Below are 17,005 nucleotides of genomic sequence, written 5' to 3' on the forward strand. Positions count from 1 at the left end.
ACAATAGTCCTCCTAAGAACACCCAATGTAGTGTTTTAGAATAGGCTAGGTAGAAAGAGAACGGTCTACTTTATCAGCTTAGTGTGTCAGACTCCCTTCATGAAACAATTCACTTTTTTCTAAACTGTTAAAGACTTCTAGACTAGATACTGTATGTTGATGAGAGCAGGAAGCCTCGAGCCAAATAAGACAGAAACCACCAGCAGAGTCGAGAGAGAGAGAGAGAGAGAGAGAGAGAGAGAGAGAGAGAGAGAGAGAGAGAGAGAGAGAGAGAGAGAGAGAGAGAGAGAGAGAGAGAGAGAGAGAGAGAGAGAGAGAGAGAGAGAGAGAGAGAGAGAGAGAGAGAGAGAGAGAGAGAGAGAGCACAGAAACATACTCTGGCTTTTTAATTATTCAATTAGAAGAAGGCCAGAAAGAGGGAAGGAGGAAGAGGAAAGGAAAAGTACAGAACACCAGAGCGAGGGATCATCTCCATTCCTCATTGATTGAAAGAGACAGGATCCTGTTACATTACATTAGGGAAAGGAGAGGGGGGGGGGCAAGAAAAGAGATGGAGAAAGGGAGGCAATGGGAAAGATGAGGCATGCGAGTGAGAGAGAGGATCTGTCAGTGAGTGAATTGGGGCCGTTGTGATAAAGATGTTTTGTAAAGGCTTCAGATGTCAGAGTAGACCAGCCGGTGCCTGGCTCCTAACCCCACAGGACAGAGGGAACTGTACACATATCTCCCTGAGTGAGTGAGTGAGTGAGTGAGTGAGTGAGTGAGTGAGTGAGTGAGTCAGTGAGAGGGGAGAGAGAGAGAGAGAGAGAGAGAGAGGGGGGGAGAGAGAGAGAGAGAGAGAGAGAGAGAGAGAGAGAGAGAGAGAGAGAGAGAGAGAGAGAGAGAGAGAGAGAGAGAGAGAGAGGGGGGGAGAGAGAGAACCAGGGATAAGAGAGAGAACAACTGACAATGTTTTCTAAACTATGACCCCAGTGAAAAATGAGGTGAGAGTAAGGGAAAGGAATAAAGAGCAACAGAACATGTCCTATCCTCAGAGAGAGGCCTACACAGCACACATTGCAGCTAAGAAATATTTCACTAGGAAACAAGACTTGATTTTATTCATAGTCAACTAAATCCTCTCATCAAAAGATTTCATAGGCTAGATTACGTAGGGCACATAGGATTTAGTCAAAATATGTTTATCCTCAGTTTCACACTAAAAGTCTGTAAATGTAAAATAATTAATTTATGTTTTCGAGCTAAAACACAGGAGAAAACATGAAAACCAGCAGCCAAATTTGGATCCAGAGATATAGAGATTTCTCCTTAAGCCTACAAGACAACTGTAAACAATTCACTATTTTGCACACTTTCCTTCTTACGGAGATAAAATCAATTCTTTAATCTGGTCCAAAATGTCCAATTAGAAAAGGGAATTACTTATCGAGCTATTACATTTGTTTAATCAAAACAGTTGGGGAGAGGAACTCTAGTAGGCAATGCTGTAAGGGAACGAGAATCCTCTATGGAGAGGAGAGAGGGAGGGAAGTTTTCCTGTCCTTCTTAATACCAGGCTAACTTAATGACAATATCAGGCCAAAGCAATAAGAGTGGCTAGACATAACAACTCCTAAAAATATTCACAACCCATTTTTCGCCGGCATAATATGAAGAGGAAGCCAGAAAACGCAATCTCACATCTGAAAAATGACTGTCTGAAATTGATACTGCGGCGTTGAAATATTATTAGTACCAAAATGAATCTCTCACCTCGCTATAATCGCTATATTCATAACTATTAAGGTGATGAATGGGATTTTAACAGACTGAGCCATTGTTAATAACTTTAAGTGGACTAATTCATCAAGAGCGTAATCACTATGAGAGAGAAATATTTTAAGGAAAGGAAGACCAACCCATTAGGCTAGAGAATAAAGAGGGCGGTTTATGATGAAATGCTATTCAATACACTTGGAAACAGAACTCCTTTGCACATCTCAATGCATACATATCCAGAGAAGCTTTTAATGGAAGTGCCAAATGTAGAGGATTCTAGCCAGCCTCTGTGGCTTTATTAAAAGAATACACTTTATCTAGCTATGGCCCCTTGACTGGTCGCGTTCAATAGTGAAGTACCACTGACCTCTTGCGGTGAAGGGAAGGCACTGTCAGGGATCGTTCAACAATCACACTGGGAAATAAGTGCATCACTGGGGAGGAGACATGTTAAACTGGGTAGGTTATGGGCAATTCCCTGGTAGTGGAATTACTCTGAGACTCCAATTTCTCCCTTTAAAATGTATGCCAAACAAAATCCATTGATTTCAAAGTTTAACAAACCATACAACTCTACGCACAATTAGTACTTTTAACAAATTACACTGTAACAAAAAAACAAACAAAAAAATGTAAAATCTCCCTTAGTTTTATTCTGTTACCAAACGTTTTATCTGCACAGTTCTTCCTATAAATGTGTTTTTGTAAACATTTCAGTGGAAATTGTTCGAAGTAGTACTTGTGCATCAGTGGAGGCTGTTGAGGGGAGGATGGCTCATAATAATGGCTGGAATAGAGACAATGGAATGGCATCAAACATGTGGTTTCCATTGGTTGGTACCATTCCATTGACTCCATTCCAGCCATTACTATGAGCCATCCTCCCCTCAGCAGCCTCCACTGTTGTGCATAAAGTTCTATGGTTTTTGTAAACTTTGAAATCAATGGTTTTTGTTTGGTATACATTTTAAAGTGAACAAATCGGAGTCTCAGCATAATTCCGTTACCATGGAATTGCCCTTATACAATAGAAAGTCATCAAGTATTCTAGTCACTGAGGCTTTATGATAACCTACATTGGGAAAGGAGAAGACACACTTCAAATATCCAACAGGCTTTCAAAGCCAGAGATTCAGGTTGTCAGGATGTCCAAAACCCTTGCAGAACATGAACACAAGCCCATATCTGCAGAGTAATGGTGTTTTCATTACAACACCCAACGAGAGGTCTCACTACAGGGTTCTAGTGTTAGCAGGCCTCTGTCAGAACCAGTGACTGGTAAAACACAGACACCCAACTAAAATGAACAAGACTCCACCACAACCAGGGATGCAAAATTCAGGTAATTTTTCCTAAATTCTCAGGTTTTTACAGAAATCCTGGTTGGAAGATTCCTGGAATCAGGAGAGAATGAGCTGGAAATATGGGAATCCTCCACATGAAGCTAGCTCAGGGACCCCAGCCATTGTCTGTGTGTTCAGGGAGTATGAATAATATAGCCTACATTTCCAGCTGGCACACAAACCAAGGGGTGTTGAATATCCATCTTTATTTTGTTGTGTAAGTGCAGATCCCCTGTGTCGGAGGACTTGGCACATAATCACACTGCACTTGAACAGGGACTGTCCCCAAAACACCCCAAAACCACCAGCAGACACACAACATGCATACTTAGAGAAATGTAATCCACACTACCAAAAATGCATGCAGTCCTCTCCCTTAGCCTGTGCCTCTTCGCATGTTTTCAACAGATTTTACTTTGAGTTTGGGAATTGTCTTTCATTTCAAACAGATGTATCACGATCCTTCCATGCCAACAGCAAAAATACCCCACAACCCACCACCACCCCTCTATCCAACACACACACACAGTAAACACACAAACATCCCCACCGAGCCTGTTTCACATTACACGACACAGAGACACCACTCAACGGTTCTCTAGTAGCCTCCAGGACCCCAGACAGACAGAGTGTGATCCACACTTTTTCCCTTCCCCTTTCATTGATTTAAAGTCAAACATGTAGGCAGCGTTTCCCCTAACCCTACAGAGACCGCGTGGGCCCCCTGCCTTGTTTTGCAGTCCAACTGGTATCAATGGGAACATTGTGTTGTAGCCTAAGAACTGGGTAGGGTACTTACCAGTTTGTTCTCCTGCATGTAGATTCTCTGCAGCTTGGGACATCCCTTGGACAGGGCCACCATCCCCTCATCAGTAATACTGTAGCACTGGCCCAGGTGGATATCCTTCAACTCTGAACTGTGTTCTCCCAACTAGGGATACAAGAATGGGAGGGGGAGGAGAGGGAGAGAGAGAAGGGGTTAAGCCTGATAAACTTGTTATAAATGCATTGTAAGAAGTGTTATTACTGCATCAGATTGATCGACTGATGGATTAAGTAGAGCGAAAGAAAGAAAGAAAGAAAGAAAGAAAGAAAGAAAGAAAGAAAGAAAGAAAAGGGGTGCAGAGAGAGAGAGAGAGAGAGAGAGAGAGAGAGAGAGAGAGAGAGAGAGAGAGAGAGAGAGAGAGAGATGGAGCACCTTTTTGAGAGCGTCATCCGTCAGTTTGTCCTGGTTGCCAACATGGACCTTGGCCAGCAGAGGGCAGTGTAAGGCCAGGGCGCTGAGAGACAGGTCACTCAGCTGTTTACAGCGGTAGGCTGTGTACCTCTGAAGTCCTGGGCAGTGGGACGCCAGGGAACACACACCGTGGTCCTGCACGCCACGACAGTCTGAGATGTTCAACTCCATCACATTCTGCCTCCGAGACGCTATCTTCACCAGGAGGTCATCATTTACCTGAGGGGTGTGTGGGTGAGTGAGTGGGTGAGTGATTGAGTGAGTGATTGAGTGAGTGAGTGAATGAGTAGAAACAGGGAGAAAAGAGAGAGGTTAGGGCTCAAGGTAAAGTTTGATGAGAAAGTCATCTGTGATCAACATATAGTCACATAATAGACGCTTTATAAAATACATGAACATTACAAAGGTACACTGAACAGAAATATACACACAACATGTAAAGTGTCGGTCCCATGTTTCATGAGCTGAAATAAAAGACCCCAGAAATGTTCCATACGCACAAAAAAACTTGCAATGAGGGAATTAAGTATTTGATCCCCTGCTGATTTTGTACGTTTGCCCACTGACAAAGACATGATCAGTCTATAATTTTAAATGGTAGGTTTATTTGAACAGTGAGAGACAGAATAACAACAACAAAATCCAGAAAAACGCATGTCAAAAATGTTATCAATTGATTTGCATTTTAATGAGGGAAATAAGTATTTGACCCCTTCTCAATCAGAAATATTTCTGGCTCCCAGGTGTCTTTTATACAGGTAACGAGCTGAGATTAGGAGCACACTCTTAAAGGGAGTTCTCCTAATCTCAGCTTGTTACCTGTATAAAAGACACCTGTCCACAGAAGCAATCAATCAATCAGATTCCAAACTCTCCACCATGGCCAAGACCAAAGAGCTCTCCAAGGATGTCAGGGACAAGATTGAAGACCTACACAAGGCTGGAATGGGCTACAAGACCATCGCCAAGCAGCTTGGTGAGAAGGTGACAACAGTTGGTGCGATTATTCGCAAATGGAAGAAACACAAAATAACTGTCAATCTCCCTCAGCCTGGGGCTCCATGCAAGATCTCACCTCGTGGAGTTGCAATGATCATGAGAATGGTGAGGAATCAGCCCAGAACTACACAGGAGGATCTTGTCAATGATCTCAAGGCAGCTGGGACCATAGTCACCAAGAAAACAATTGGTAACACACTACGCCGTGAAGGACTGAAATCCTGCAGTGCCCGCAAGGTCCCCCTGCTCAAGAAAGCACATATACAGGCCCGTCTGAAGTTTGCCAATGAACATCTGAATGGTTCAGAGGAGAACTGGGTGACAAGTGTTGTGGTCAGATGAGACCAAAATGGAGCTCTTTGGCATCAACTCAACACGCCATGTTTGGAGGAGGAGGAATGCTGCCTATGACCCCAAGAACACCATCCCCACCGTCAAACATGGAGGTGGAAACATTATGCTTTGGGGGTGTTTTTCTGCTAAGGGGACAGGACAACTTCACCGCATCAAAAGGACGATGGATGGGGCCATGTACCGTCAAATCTTGGGTGAGAACCTCCTTCCCTCAGCCAGGGCATTGAAAATGGGTTGTGGATGGGTATTCCAGCATGACAATGACCCAAAACACATGGCCAAGGCAACAAAGGAGTGGCTCAAGAAGAAGCACATTAAGGTCCTGGAGTGGCCTAGCCAGTCTCCAGACCTTAATCCCATAGAAAATCTGTGGAGGGAGCTGAAGGTTCGAGTTGCCAAACGTCAGCCTCGAAACCTTAATGACTTGGAGAAGATCTGCAAAGAGGAGTGGAACAAAATCCCTCCTGAGATGTGTGCAAACCTGGTGGCCAACTACAAGAAACGTCTGACCTCTGTGATTGCCAACAAGGGTTTTGCCACCAAGTACTAAGTCATGTTTTGCAGAGGGGTCAAATACTTATTTCCCTCATTAAAATGCAAATCAATTTATTACATTTTTGACATGCGTTTTTCTGGATTTTTCTGTTGTTATTCTGTCTCTCACTGTTCAAATAAACCTACCATTAAAATTATAGACTGATCATGTCTTTGTCAGGGGCAAACGTACAAAATCAGCAGGGGATCAAATACTTTTTTCCCTCACTGTACAAGAAACGTCTGACCTCTGTGACCGCCTCTGTAATAAAGCCCTTTTGTGGGGAAAAACGAATTCTGATTGGCTGGGCCTGGCTCCCAAGTGGGTAGGCCTACGCCCTCCCAGGCCTTATATGAACTGTAACTCAGTAAAATCTTTGAAATTGTTGCGTTTATATTTTTGTTCAGTATAGAAAAGGGGTTTAAAAACATTTTCTAAAATAAAATGTTTCTTTATAAAATGTCTCAAATGTTGTACTCACTTGTTGTAGGCCACTGAGGTCGATTTGCTTCCAGAACTGGAAGTCTAAGCAGAGGTCCCTCCAGTACTTACAGACCAGCGAGGCACACAGACAGCGCTCTTTCACCGACAGGTGGGAGAACACCTGAGAGGAACAGAAAACACAGGTTGTGCATCCACCCACATCCAGCCTGTTGTTTGGCAGTGACACAGAGTACAAGCAGTGGAATGTTAGCTAAACAGACTGGTACCCAGGCTACCTCCAGCCCATTTCAGTTAGTTTCAGTTAGAATAAAAGGCTTTGAAAGCATCCAATCAGGCCTCCAAAATGAACTGCACTCTAATGGTGACCTCTGACCTTAAGCAGGATGGAGGAGGGGAGGCGGTTGATGCTGGATGTGTCAATCACGTCACAGCCCCTCCCCTGGCAGTCGTCATGGTGATGCGGACAGCAGGGGGAAGAGTCAGAACTCTGGGGCATTGAATCGCCATGGAGAGCCATCCCACAGCAGCCCTCGACAGACGAGGAGGAGGATGAGGAGGAAGAGGAGGAGGGCAGGGGGCAGAGGTGGCAGTGGCCAGTCCCGGAGTTAGAGGAGGCATCCCCACTTCCTCCTCCTCCTCCATCCTCCACACCTCCCTCAGGGACAGGGAAGGCACATCGCGGCTGCTTACAGGGGGTGCACCTCTGCACCGCCGCACACTTCCTCTTACACACCTGGGAGGAAAGAAACAAGGATCAGACACAGATCACAGAGAACCACATCAAAAGGGATTAGACAGAGATGACATCAGAAGAAACACCAGGAAGTATACGGTATGGGAGCAAACTGTTCAGATAGTGTCCCTTCTAAATCAGTGACTGATTCAAACCTGGGACATCAAGTGAGTGGACTCTCTGGCCAACCAATTACATTAATTAAACAATTAACTAATTCAGCAGCACTAGAAATAAACCCTTTCTAGTTTCTCACCATCTCGGCGTAGTCACTGGCACTACCAGGCACAGAAACGGCCACAGCTACAGCTACAGGCACTGGAATCCCTGCACTCCGGAACAGCGCTGGCGGTGGGATCAGCTTAGCCGGCACGGCCGACAGTAGACTCTTCCCTTGGCCCTCCCAGATGGCTAGTTCCCTTGGCGACAGCAGGAACTTGGCACAGTCCTCAGGGGAAGTGAGAGCAGCGTACCGCCCAGCGAGCTTTGAGGCACTTCCGATTTCCGGTACCACTGGCGTTCCTATGACAACGTCTTCCGATTCCGCCTCCGCTGTTGATGCTGGTCTCTAACTGGTCACTGTCGTCGTCGAGGCCCCCGCTGTTGCCGTGGACGATGAAGCAGAGCATGCACGGCCCCTGCAGGAAGCAGTTCCTCTTCTTCTTCTTCCTGTGGTGCAGCTTGCGTGTCCTCTTGTTCAGGCGGTAACCATTTTTCGAGAGAAGATGGCCCATATAGATGACTCACGGAGACTCTGGGTAGGGGAAGAGAAAACATGTAATTTCCATGTACATGGACCCATGAGCACCAACGTGAAGTTCATAGGAGCACGTCAAATTGAGTGTCAAATTAAAGCTAAGAGTCTATATTTGAGAAATTAAGGCATATATACATTTTTCTAACATTTTCCATCTTCTAATTAGGAATAAGCAAAGGCTTTGATTTCTTGTCAAACAGATGGAAAGGGGGTCTTAGAAAACATCTACCAGAAAAAGTCTTAAAAGGTATTAGAAATGCATCAAAACACAATAATATTGAAGTAAAGACCGCTGCCAACTAATTAACAAAAAAAAATGTCTGCCTTTTGTAAGTTTAAGAAACATTGCCTTGTGTCTTGAAATTCCGTTACTAAAAACCCACATATCTAAGATATTTTTACATCTCTCCCTCATCAGGAGGGAGGATAATGAAAGTTCACAGAAGTAACAAGTAATGGTAGACCTATCAATTAGTTATAGTGTTTTTACTGATATCAATTTTCTTTATGAATTATTAAGTTATTCAAACGTGAAATTCTGTTACCAAAACGGAATTTCCGCAACTGAATTGGCTACAATGGGAATTCACAGTATTCACAAACCACAGTTGGGTCACCTGCTACTGTCCTCCCTTCCACTGGCATAATGTTATGTTCAACTGATAACGGTTTTCTTTCCCTTTTTGTTCTCTGGTGGTCAAAGCAAGAGCGTGAAAAGTCTGGACAACCCCTCCCACTCTCTCTCGCGCTCTTGCTCTCTCTCTCTCTTCAATTAACGTCACCTCTCCCAGCTCTTATTGACACCTACCCATGAGCCCCCTCTCTTTCCATTTACTGTAACCAGCATCCTCACCCACTGAGCAACGACCCACATCGGACATCCATGGACGTCAAAAAGTAGTTGAAATTTGGTCAGTCCGCCCTTGTCTTGATTTCAGCGTCCAGAGATATCTGGACCGGCCTTCATTTGGCCCAAACATCTAGACGTCCATGATTGGTTTAGATTTGTTCCGGTCAGGTCTAGGTTTCACAAGTTTGGACAACAAAGTACAGTACAGTAGAGCACAGTTAAGAAAAGTACATTATAATTCAGTACAGTCCTGTACTGTACAGTAACATAGAATAGAGTGGAGAAGAGTGAAGTACAGTACACAGTAGAGCTTGAGTACACTATAATGTACTGTACTTTACTCTACTGAACTATACTCTACTGTACTGTACTTTGATGTCTATGATTGGTTCAGATTTAGTCCGGTCCAACCACATTAGGTCTTGCTTGGAGGCAGAGCACATTAAAATAATAGCCAGTGTGTAGAATAATACCCAAATATGCAAAGGATACTGGACCTCTGGCAGTCTCTATGGGGGTGCCACAGGGTTCAATTCTTGAGCCGACTCTTTTCTCTGCGTATATCAATGATGTCGCTCTTGCTGCTGGTGATTCTCAGATCCACCTCTACGCAGACGACACCATTTTGTATACATCTGGCCCTTCATTGGACACTGTGTTAACAAACCTCCAAACGAGCTTCAATGCCATACAACACTCCTTCCGTAGCCTCCAACTGCTCTTAAACACAAGTAAAACTAAATGCATGCTCTTCAATCGAACGCTGCTGGTACCCGCCCACCCGACTAGAATCACTACTCTCGACGGGTCTGACCTAGAGTATGTGGACAACTACAAATACCTAGGTGTCTGGTTAGACTGTAAACTCTCCTTCCAGACTCACATTAAGCATCTCCAATCCAAAGTTAAATCCAGAATCGGCTCCCTATTTCGCAACAAAGCCTCCTTCACTCATGCTGCCAAACATGCCCTCGTAAACCGGACTATCCTACCGATCCTTGACTTCGGCGATGTCATTTACAAAATAGCCTCCAACACTCTACTCAGCAAATTGGATGTAGTCTATCACAGTGCCATCCGTTTTGTCACCAAAGCCCCATATACTACCCACCACTGTGACCTGTACGCTCGTTGGCTGGTCCTCACTACATATTCGTCGCCACCCACTGGCTCCAGGTCATCTATAAATCACTGCTAGGCAAATCCCTGCCTTATCTTAGCTCATTGGTCACCATAGCAACACTCACCCGTAGTATGCGCTCCAGGAGGTATATCTCACTGGTCATCCCCAAAGCCAACACCTCCTTTGGCCACCATTCCTTCCAGTTCTCTGCTGCCAATGACTGGAACGAACTGCAAAAATCTCTGAAGCTGGAGACACTTACAGTGGGAGAAAAAAGTATTTAGTCAGCCACCAATTGTGCAAGTTCTCCCACTTAAAAAGATGAGAGAGGCCTGTAATTTTCATCATAGGTACACGTCAACTATGACAGACAAAATGAGAAGAAAAAAAATCCAGAAAATCACATTGTAGGATTTTTAATGAATTTATTTGCAAATTATGGTGGAAAATAAGTATTTGGTCAATAACAAAAGTTTCTCAATACTTTGTTATATACCCTTTGTTGGCAATGACACAGGTCAAACGTTTTCTGTAAGTCTTCACAAGGTTTTCACACACTGTTGCTGGTATTTTGGCCCATTCCTCCATGCAGATCTCCTCTAGAGCAGTGATGTTTTGGGGCTGTCGCTGGGCAACACGGACTTTCAACTCCCTCCAAAGATGTTCTATGGGGTTGAGATCTGGAGACTGGCTAGGCCACTCCAGGACCTTGAAATGCTTCTTACGAAGCCACTCCTTCATTGCCCGGGCGGTGTGTTTGGGATCATTGTCATGCTGAAAGACCCAGCCACGTTTCATCTTCAATGCCCTTGCTGATGGAAGGAGGTTTTCACTCAAAATCTCACGATCCATGGCCCCATTCATTCTTTCCTTTACACAGATCAGTCGTCCTGGTCCCTTTGCAGAAAAACAGCCCCAAAGCATGATGTTTCCACCCCCATGCTTCACAGTAGGTATGGTGTTCTTTGGATGCAACTCAGCATTCTTTGTCCTCCAAACACGACGAGTTGAGTTTTTACCAAAAAAGTTATATTTTGGTTTCATCTGACCATATGACATTCTCCCAATCCTCTTCTGGATCATCCAAATGCACTCTAGCAAACTTCAGACGGGCCTGGACATGTACTGGCTTAAGCAAGGGGACACGTCTGGCACTGCAGGATTTGAGTCCCTGGCGGCGTAGTGTGTTACTGATGGTAGGCTTTGCTACTTTGGTCCCAGCTCTCTGCAGGTCATTCACTAGGTCCCCCCGTGTGGTTCTGGGATTTTTGCTCAACGTTCTTGTGATCATTTTGACCCCACGGGGTGAGATCTTGCGTGGAGCCCCAGATCGAGGGAGATTATCAGTGGTCTTGTATGTCTTCCATTTCCTAATAATTGCTCCCACAGTTGATTTCTTCAAACCAAGCTGCTTACCTATTGCAGATTCAGTCTTCCCAGCCTGGTGCAAGTCTACAATTTTGTTTCCGGTGTCCTTTGACAGCTCTTTGGTCTTGGCCATAGTGGAGTTTGGAGTGTGACTGTTTGAGGTTGTGGACAGGTGTCTTTTATACTGATAACAAGTTCAAACAGGTGCCATTAATACAGGTAACGAGTGGAGGTCAGAGGAGCCTCTTAAAGAAGAAGTTACAGGTCTGTGAGAGCCAGAAATCTTGCTTGTTTGTAGGTGACCAAATACTTATTTTCCACCATAATTTGCAAATAAATTCATTAAAAATCCTACAATGTGATTTTCTGGATTATTTTTCTAAATTTGTCTGTCATAGTTGACGTGTACCTATGATGAAAATTACAGGCCTCTTTCATCTTTTTAAGTGGGAGAACTTGCACAATTGGTGGCTGACTAAATACTTTTTTCCCCACTGTATCTCCCTCACTAACTTTAAGCATCAGTTGTCAGAGCACCTTACCGATCACTGCACCTGTACACAGCCCATCTGAAATTAGCCCACCCAACTACCTCATCCCCATATTGTTATTTATTTTGCTCATTTGCACCCCAGTATCTCTATTTGCACATCATCTCTTGCACATCTACCATTCCAGTGTGAATCCTAATTGTAATTATTTTGCACTATGGCCTATTTATTGCCTTACCTCCATAACTTGCTACATTTGCACACACTGTATATATATTTTCTATTTTTGACTTTATGTTTTGTTTTACCCCATATGTAACTCTGTGTTGTTGTTTTTATCGCACTGCTTTGCTTTATCTTGGCCAGGTCGCAGTAGTAAATGAGAACTTATTCTCAACTGGCTTACCTGGTTAAATAAAGGTGAAATAAATAAAAATAAATAAATAAATATTGCATTTTTCTACCATTGTGTACCTATTTAGGATACATCACCATTTTTTTTATTTTTTTTACCTTTATTTAACTAGGCAAGTCAGTTAAGAACAAATTCTTATTTACAATGACTGCCTACACCGGCCAAACCCGAACGACGCTGGGCCAATTGTGCGCCGCCCTATGGGACTCCCAATCACGGCCGGTTGTGATACAGCCTGGAATCGAACCAGGGGGTCTGTAGTGACGCCTCAAGCACTGAGATGCAGTGCCTTAGACCGCTGTGCCACTCGGGAGCCCATGAAGAGAATGACATTCATATCCATAATTATGCATTTCTGTGTAGTACAGATCAGGGACCCATGTTGAAATTCTGTTACCGGGTGTAAATCCACTTCACTTACTATAGTTCAAGAACCAAAATAGATTTTTTTCTAACTCAAGGTGTCATGTCATAGCTGACACCCCATTCTTTCTGCAGACATCTTTGAATCTTAATTCGGAGAAGATATTTAACTGAGTTTTTGGTCACATAAACTGAGGGAGATTTTACCGATTTCTTTTACCAAACCTTGCATCTGCACAGTTCTTCCAGTAAAAGTGTTTTTGTCAAATTGTCAGTGTAAATTTTTTTAAGTAGTCATTGTGCATAGAGTTGTATGGTTTGTTAATCTTTTAAAATCAATGGTTTGTGTTTGGCATACATTTTAAGTAAAAAATTGGAGTCTCAGCGCAATTCCATTATCATGGAATTGCCCATGACAGTTTCTATTAAAATGCCAGATACATCTTGCATGGAATGAAGAGCTAAAAACTAAAATAATGCAGAAAACAACACATAATGCCTTCAGAAAGTATTCATACCCCTTGACTTATTCCACATTTTGTTGTGTTACAGCCTGAATTCAAAATGGATGAAAACTATTATATTTCCTCACCCATTGACACACAATACCCCATAATGACAAAATGAAAACATGTTTAGACATTTAGGCAAATTTATTGAAAATGAAATACAGAAATATCTAATTTACATAAGTATTCACACCCCTGAGCTAATACTTTGTAGAAGCACGTTTGTCAGTGATTACAGTGGTGAGTCTTTCTGGGTAAGTCTAAGAACTTTCCACACCTGGATTGTGCAACATCTGCCCATTATTATTTTCAAAATTCTTCAAGATGTCAAATTAGTTGTTGATCATTGCTAGACAACCATTTTCAGGTCTTGCCATAGATTTTCAAGTAGATTTAAGTCAAAACTGTAACCCGGCCACTCAGGAACAGCCACTATCTTCTTGGTAAGCAACTCCAGTGTAGATTTGGCCTGGTGTTTTAGGTTATTGTCCTGCTGAAAGGTGAACTAATCTCCCAGTGTCTGGTGGAAAGCAGAATGAACCAGGTTTTCCTCTAGGATTTTGACTGTGCTTAGCGCCATTCCGTTTATTTTTTATCCTGAAAAACTCCCCAGTAATTAACGATTACAAGCATACCCATAACATGATGTAGCCTCCACTATGCTTGAAAATATGGAGTCATGTTTTGTATTGTATTTGCCCCAAACATAACACTTTGTATTCAGGACCAAAAGTTAATTGCTTTGCCACATTTTGCAGTATTACTTTAGTGCCTTGTTGCAAACAGGATGCATGTTTTTGAATATTTTTTTATTCTGTACAGGCTTCCTTCTTTTCACACTAGGTTAGTATTGTGGAGTAACTACAATGTTGTTGATCCATCCTCAGTTTTCTCCTATCACAGCCGTTAAGCTCTATAACTGTTTTAAAGGCACCATTGACCTCATGGTGAAATTCCTGAGGGGTTTCCTTCCTCTCCGGCAAATGTGTTAGGAAGGACGTCTGTTTCTTTGTAGTGACTGGGTGTATTAATAAACCAACCAAAGTGTAATGAATAACTTTACCATGATCAAAGGGATATTCAACGTCTCCTTTTTGTTTTACCCATCTACCAATAGGTGCCTTTCTTTGCAAGGCATTGTAAAATCTCCCTGGTCTTTATGTTTGAATCTGTGTTTGAAATTCACTGCTCGACTGAGGGACCTTACAGATAATTGTATGTGTGGGGTACAGAGATGAGGTAGTCATTCAAAAATCATGTTAAACACTTATTGGACACAGAGTGAGTCCATGATAATTATTATGTGACTTCTTAAGCAAATGTTTACTCCTGAACTTAGTTAGGCTTGCCATAACAAATGATTTGAACACTTATTGACTAATTTCTAAAATCATAATTCAATTTTGACATTATGGTATATTGTGTGTTGGCCAGTGAAAAATAAATCTCAATTGAATCCATTTTAAATTCAGGCTGTAACAATAGAGATATAGGGACTGTGTCTTACAATAAAATGTGGAAAAAAGTCAAGGGGTGTGAATACTTTCTGAAGGCACTGTAAGACACAGTCCATATATCTCTTGTGTAACAATTTATTTATTTTTTACGCTCAACTCCATTAGCTTCATCAAAATGCAAAAAAGTACTAGCCTATGTAACACAACATATTACTACAAATGTTGTTACTAGTGCAGGCTAATTAAGGTACAGTGCCACACGGGTATAAAAACTCTTACGAGGGCTGCTGAACCAAAATGTTTGCCTTTCAAATGAAAGAAAGCAATCAACAGCCTTAAGGCACTAGATAAGACCGAGCTGCCACTCTATGATCACTGCAAGTCAAGTTCCAAAACATTCCACTGTTCCACTGACCTGCATGAAGGTACCATTCACTTCAAGCCAACACTGTAACATAACCTAACATCTGCACTATAATAGGAAAATATGCCATTACATTAATTTCAGGAACTTCAAAAGTGACAGTAACACTATCTTCCCCCCTGCTATTCTATATGTGTGTGCTCTTTCATCAAAGGGCATGGTCAATCACAACTATGATACTATCTGTGCCTAAATATAATGGAGCAGCTGGTGGCCAGTTCCTCTAAATAGAGCACTACTGTAAGGTCCATCTCGACTCACACACACACCAGTGTTTCCTGTAAATGCATTTAGCAGCTGCTATTTTTGGTCAGGCACAGACAGTGACAATACTGGGCAGTGTATGTCTCTGGGGTATCGATGTGTGTGTGTATCAAGGCAAGCAGCGTGTTTATGTTTCCTACAACGCATTTCATTATTCATAAGGTAGTTAGCTAGTGTTTGTACATTGATGATACTGCCCAATAGACAGTGAGTGAGTAAGATGATTTCTGCAACTATTGGTTTCACTTGCTAGGAGGCTACATTATAAATAACACTTTTGCGAGAGCAGAGATTATATTGTAATGTAGCGCCCAAGATTTGTAAACAAAATCATCAGAATAAGCTTTACCTTCCCTCAGCCTTAAATCATTGGTATATGTTGCAATTTACCTTACTCAATTATATCCATTGTGAGTTTATTTGCATTATCATTGACATGGCGCAAGCAGGTTTTAGACGTATGCTTTTTTGTAACAATGTGTATCATTAGACAGTGCCTGCCTTTACTACTGACTTGCCATGTAAACACTTAGCTTGGGTTTTAAAATGGAAGAATAGCAAGCAAGCTATTACTACTACTTGAAGAAAATGAAAATAACTTGTAAAACAACAAATATCCAGCAATCGGCTACATGGTAAGACTACAGGATAGTAGCTAGTAGTAAAACAGTGGCTAGATCAGCTGTGCTGAAGATAGCTAGCTAGCTAGCAACATGGATACTAGCTGAGGATGCATAGCTAGCTTCTAGCTACATTGTATTGCTGCTCACCAGTTCACGCTGTGCTCCCCCCTCCGAATCGCGCTCTCATAGTCCGCGCGTGCAACACACGGAGGAGTAGAGCGTTTAAATTTCAGCACACAAGAATGTAAAATTGGTAACAATTCAGGTAAAATAATCCTAATAGTGTTTTGGTCTCCAAAGAAAACACTTCCGGACTAATACATGCAGCGAGAGGAAGACGACAAGGGCGATTAACATTCTGTTATTGGTGGAGCCAAATGTCAGTTTTTGCCCAGTGTGACCAATCCGGGCTGTAGTCCACGTTGGTGTCTAATGGGTAGAATAAAGGGGTAGCTAATGACAATTGGAAATAAAATAGTCATGTAGTGGACAGTAGTTGCAATCAGTGCTTAATTTGAGCCGGATCATGTTCCTCTCAGTTTTGGACTGTTTCGTTCCCGAACACATTTGCCAGCATTCGGTACCTCTCTTGGCATGAAAAACAATTGTCACCGTTTGCAATGTAAAAATGAGAATAAAAGCAATCAGTGTTAATTCAAGTTGCCTTCTCTGTAATTCTCCTGCCCCCTAAAAAACGTAATGTGAAAACGTGCTTGATATTCTATTAATTGATTCGAGTAACGCCTCGATCACACCGACAGTAATTAGCGTTTTGGTTCACCAGAAGTACATTCATTTCCAATGGAACGCTGCGTTTGCCTTGCAGCGTTGCGTTGCAGAGGCAGTAGCTGTACATTCTGTGTGGTGCATACGTTGGATTTAACGAACATATGCGTCAAACTGTATGTGGCGACTGCTTGACAGAAATGGTAGCAGAAGGTGAATGTTCAACTTTTTT

At 42.6% G+C, this 17,005-nt stretch overlaps 1 protein-coding gene across 1 annotated transcript in view; it reads right to left on the reverse strand.

Annotated features, from left to right (window-relative positions):
• Nucleotides 1–16,378, reverse strand: part of LOC121585124 (F-box/LRR-repeat protein 17) — a 360,813-nt gene extending 344,435 nt beyond the window's left edge. The window contains 7 exon segments of the mRNA XM_041901487.2: nucleotides 3,901–4,032; nucleotides 4,300–4,557; nucleotides 6,708–6,830; nucleotides 7,044–7,403; nucleotides 7,660–7,912; nucleotides 7,914–8,157; nucleotides 16,195–16,378. Of these exon segments, the coding sequence (XP_041757421.2) occupies nucleotides 3,901–4,032; nucleotides 4,300–4,557; nucleotides 6,708–6,830; nucleotides 7,044–7,403; nucleotides 7,660–7,912; nucleotides 7,914–8,137 (1,350 nt within the window). The 5' untranslated portion in view covers nucleotides 8,138–8,157; nucleotides 16,195–16,378.
• Between the last annotated feature and the right edge of the window lie 627 nt (nucleotides 16,379–17,005).

Source organism: Coregonus clupeaformis, unplaced genomic scaffold (assembly GCF_020615455.1).
Source record: "Coregonus clupeaformis isolate EN_2021a unplaced genomic scaffold, ASM2061545v1 scaf0011, whole genome shotgun sequence".
Classification (NCBI taxonomy): Eukaryota; Metazoa; Chordata; class Actinopteri; order Salmoniformes; family Salmonidae; genus Coregonus; species Coregonus clupeaformis.